This window comes from Chenopodium quinoa, unplaced genomic scaffold, assembly GCF_001683475.1.
Source record: "Chenopodium quinoa cultivar QQ74 unplaced genomic scaffold, ASM168347v1, whole genome shotgun sequence".
Lineage (NCBI taxonomy): Eukaryota > Viridiplantae > Streptophyta > Magnoliopsida > Caryophyllales > Amaranthaceae > Chenopodium > Chenopodium quinoa.
Genome location: NW_018743074.1, coordinates 1,418,490 through 1,423,360, shown reverse-complemented (window position 1 = coordinate 1,423,360; position 4,871 = coordinate 1,418,490). Strand labels below are relative to the sequence as shown.

Genomic DNA, 4,871 nt, shown 5'->3' with positions numbered 1-4,871 from the left:
ATTCAGCTTCATTTGATGTTTTCTCAGAGTGGCGAACGTTTCGGCTAGGTCTGCAACATGGTCTTTCGCCTCTTTTCTCTTGACGATGGAATCGTCAACACAGACTTCCATGTTGCGGCCTTTTTGCTCGGCAAACACTTGGTCCACCAACCTCTGATATGTAGCCCCGACATTCTTCAGGCCGAAGGGCATCATTTTATAGTTATACACCCCGGCGCTTGTAACGAATGTCGTTTTTGCTCTGTCATCGGGGTGCATGAAAATCTGATGGTACCCAGAAAATGCGTCCATGAAACTGAGCAGAGCATGGCCACTTGTCGAGTCGACCAGCTGATTGATTCTCGGCAAGGGATAGAAGTCCTTCGGACAGGCCCTATTCAGGTCCGTGAAGTCAACGCACATTCTCTAGGTGCCATTAGCTTTCTGAACCATTACCACATTCGCCAGCCATTCAGGGTATTGGCAAGGCTCAACGAACCCTGCATCCAGAAGTTTTTTGACTTCGGCTGCTATGTCCTGGTTCTTCTGAGCGGAGTAATTCCGCTTCTTTTGCTTAACTAGCCGACGTGTGTGGTCGACATTAAGCTTGTGTGAGATAAGGTTCGGATCAATTCCCGGCATGTCAGCTGCTGAGAATGCGAACACATCTCGGTTGTCCCGAAGGAGTTGGATTAATTCAACCCGGAGGCTCGGATCGAGCCCTTGCCCGATGCTGACACATTTTTCAGTATCTCCTTTGGTCAACGGTATTGACTCAGTTTGTTCATCTGACTCCATTTCTTTGGAGCCAGGCTCTTCTGGTTCAGGTCTACTGTCAATATCAGCATACTTCCCTTTCTTTGGCTGATCTTCGTCCGAATCTTTCGGTCCAGCCGAAGAGCTTGCCTTTCCAGTCCCCGGAGATGTTCTCTATTTTGGGGACCCCTGAGCCGAAGCACTTAGGCCTTTCGGCCTTTTGGTACCTCGCTCCTTTTCTTTCTCTTTTTCTTCCTCATCATCCTTGTCACTGCGACGACTCTTGGATGGCTTGAGGAAATTGCACTCTCGGGCCTCTCTTTGGCTGCCCAAGATTTTTTCGGAGCGTCCCTCGTCTGAAACATAGATCATTGCTTGATGATATGTCGAGACGACTCCTTAAACATCACGGATGAGGGGTCTCCCCATATTGACGTTGTATACTGATGGGGCATCGATGACCAAGAATTCGGCCATGATGCTTCGTCTTGCTCGGTCTTGGCCGAGGCTGACGGGAAGAAGAATTTTCCCATCGGGATATGAAGGAGAGCCGTTGAACCCAGTGACCGGGTATGGAACTGGAGTCAAGTGCTTGCTCTCCAACTTCAGCTGGTCGAATGCCTTTCGGAAATGTATATTCGCCCCGCTGCCATCGTCTACCAGTGTCCGATAGACGTTGTGGTTTGCGATGCTTGTCATGATGACCAGTGGGTCATCATGGGGATACACCACCCCCCTGCAGTCTTCGGATGTGAATATCATGTTCGGCATCGGAGACTGCGGTTTTCGGAATTCAGCATGATGAATCTGATGGGTGAGACCCCTTAGATGGCGCTTTAGTGCATTCCGAGAAATACCCCCGGAAATGGTCAGGATGTCGTTGTTTCCTCCCTCAGGAGGCCTGTCCCTTTTCCGGTGGTAGTCCAGATCCTGCCGAGAGTCTCTCTCGGCTTTCTTTTCTTCGCGGCGCTCCGCGACATATTTCTTTAAGTACCCTTTCTGGACCAGCTCTTCAATCTGGTCTTTCAGCTGAAGGCAGTCCTCGGTGCGGTGCCCACGGGATTCGTGGAACTCGCACCAATGGTCCTTCCCTTTCTTCTGGTGCCAAGAAGGAGGTGGCTTCGGCTTTTTGAATCTTCCCTCCTCCCTTGTCGCACTAAAGATCTTAGTACGTGGTAAGGTGAGAGGGGTGTAAGATTCAAATTTTCCCAGATAGGGAGCCTTATCCTTCTTCGGCTCTGCAGTCGAGGGAGGTTCTGAGGCTTTTGCCTTCCCTTTCCTCGACCCTGGAACTTCGGCTGGCTGCCCTTTTGGCTTTACAAGCCCTGTCTGAGATTGCAGCTTTGCCTTATTCCATTCCTCGGGCCGGATGAATTTATCCGAAGCGTCGAGGGCTTCTTCCAAGGTCTGCGGGGGATGCATGACCATGAAATCCAGAAATTTACCAGCTTGTAAGCCGTTCCGTAGTGCGAGTACGGCTAGGCTTTGATCCAGACTTGTGATCCTGGACGACTCGTTGCTGAAGCGAGTCAAATAGTCTCGGAGACTTTCGTCTTCCTCTTGCTGCAGGCCCATAAGCTCTGCAGTAGTTTTCTCTCGGTGGTTAGCCGTGGAAAATTTGCTCTTGAACTTGTTGGCCAGATCGCTCCAACCGGTTATCGAGCCTTCGTTCAGCCCTTTGGTGATCCATGATTGGGTAACACCTTTAAGGGTTGTAGGGAAGTATTTGCACCAAGTAGCTTCGGACCTGGGGTTAAGGTACATATGCCCCTCATAAGAGGCTATGTGATCCTTTGGATCCGAAGTACCATCGTACATAATGTGTGCCGGAATTTTAACCGTCGGCACATGTTCCTCCAGTATCCACCTTTGGAATGGGGAACTGGTTGGAACCATTACAACCTTTCCCTTCTGCCGCAACGAAGGAACCCTACTTCTCCCTCTTAGAGAGGTGGATGCAGGGGGTGTCCCTTCACGTGGCATGGCGGGTTGAGACCCTTCCGAATAGGTGAGGCGGCTATGCACGCCTCCCTCTTTGCCACCTAGGCGTTCGTGAACGCTTCGGCGGGAGACATTATGGCTGTCATGATGATCTTCGGAGTTCCGAGCTTTGGAGTTTTCGAAGTGACCGGAGCCCCTTCTCTATTCCTGCCCGGACCCGCCCGGACGCCCAGCCCTTCGGCTTCCTTCCCCTTTTGAGGACGGGGCCTGCCTCTCTCCCTCGGCACCACTTTTTCTCTTCCGATCATGCGATTTAAGAGGAGGAGAGGGTGATTTTTTCGTTGATGGGAAGCGTCCTCCTAAAGCGTTCATAAAGTCCATGCACACAGCCATGGCCTTCATTACCTCTTCAGTCGACGGACCGGTGGGAGGTGTTGAATGCATGCTTGGTGAAGGACTCCGCTTATGAGCCTCACTCTCCCTCGGCGAGTTCCCAGTTTGGTAATCCCGTTGGGAGAGAGACCCCACGCGCATATTTTCTCCTCTTAGGGAGTTAGAAGCAGATGGTTCAGGCGACGGTGAAGGTGTCCTACCGGTCTTCACCGTTATTAGGCCCATTTTTCTTGCCTTTTAGAGCTCTTTGCACTCTTAGTCATTTTTGCGTTGGCTAAGATTGGTATGAGATTTTTGGCTGAATTTTTGTAAGTATCCCCACAGACGGCGCCAAATTGTTTCGGTTTGAAAACAATGGACCTTCGGTAGGTCCTTCGGATGAGTGGAGATGAAGCCCAATTCGAGTGATGATCGAATTGAGGGTTTCCTGCACAGCTGAACAAACGTAAACTGGCCTCGGGGGTTGTGCCGAGGAAGGCCCTTCCGATGTCGAAGTCAGTACGGATGTAAGGTAATGAGAGAAAAGCTATGCAAGATAGTTTGTTGCTTGAGGCAATATTTGTGAATGAATGTAATTGTACAAAAATGTAAGCTTTTATACCTTACTCCAATTGTGTGGATTGGGCTTGAGGAGTTAAATGGGCTGCCATTTAACTGGGCCTTGCTTTACATGACCTGGCTTTAGAGTTTGAGGGTTGAACCTTGCCAATTGGGCTTTGTTTATTTTCATTTATGGACTGGGTCCAAATACAAGTTATTTGGACCCCAAACAACATATTCTCTGTAATTCCCAAAATTCGACAATTTTAGATACGAGTTTGAAGGTAGCTGAAATTAAATTGGGAAAAAGTGTGAAGAATCCAATGGGATGTAATTGAAAATGAACTGAGAATATAGAAGAACTCACACAATGGGAACTGTATTTTAGATAATACCCATAAATTGTTTCAAAGAAAAAAAAAACCCAGAAATCGACAAATGCTGATAATACGAATTTGAGCGGAGTTGAATTGAAATTGGGGAAAACAATGAAGAACTCTTAGAAATTATAGAAATGATTAATGATACGTTGACAGAGCACGTTAACGGAGCAAAATCTAAACGTCACGGTAAATGGTAATGAGACGTCAACGATTAGCTGCGTGTACATGGCCAGCGTGGGGCAATTACCATGTCATGACATGAAAGTACAAAACTGACCCCGACTAAAGTAGGGGAAATTCCAGCAAAACCCCTTGATTTACTTGGTATAGCAATAAAAAAGATTAACATGAATTTGCCGAATAAAAACTTAATGATATTGAGTAGAATTTTTTTTCGAATATTACATTGACCATCTCTAACAAATTACAACAGAGAATGACTTCTTACATCTAAACAAACAACCACTAGTTCATAACTCTACGGGCCTACATTAAACTCTTAAAAAAAGTGGGCCAAAAGTAAACCCAATAAACCTAATAAACCCATACTAAAATCTGAATCCTAATCCAAACCCATACTAAAATCTGAATCCTAATCCAAACCCATAATACTGTAAGAATTAAGAATCCAACTCGAACATGAAGGTAGAGAAAGAGAGTGGTACTCATGCCAACCCACATGCTCCCCTTTACGCATAAAATGACCAGAATTCATACACCATGTGCATCCTTCCGCCGCACCCAAATCTTAATTACGTAGTATTATTCATTCCTATTTCTTCTCCTTCTTCCACCAGAAAACTCATCCCAGAAAACTCATCCCAGAAAACAAAACTAAATTCTTTTAAAAATGAAGAAAAAATTCCCGATTATCAAATA

The 4,871-nt window shown here is 46.9% G+C and overlaps 1 protein-coding gene across 1 annotated transcript; it reads right to left on the bottom strand.

Annotated features, from left to right (window-relative positions):
* Window positions 1–1,134: 1,134 nt before the first annotated feature.
* Window positions 1,135–2,718, bottom strand: LOC110731496. The gene has a single exon (XM_021911346.1). It carries the CDS (start codon window positions 2,716–2,718, stop codon window positions 1,135–1,137), a length of 1,584 nt encoding a protein of 527 aa, XP_021767038.1.
* Between the last annotated feature and the right edge of the window lie 2,153 nt (window positions 2,719–4,871).

What these genes read in the sequence shown, in the direction of transcription:
- LOC110731496 (XM_021911346.1), bottom strand. Translation starts at nt 2,718, where the DNA reads ATGCCACGTGAAGGGACACCCCCTGCATCCACCTCTCTAAGAGGGAGA.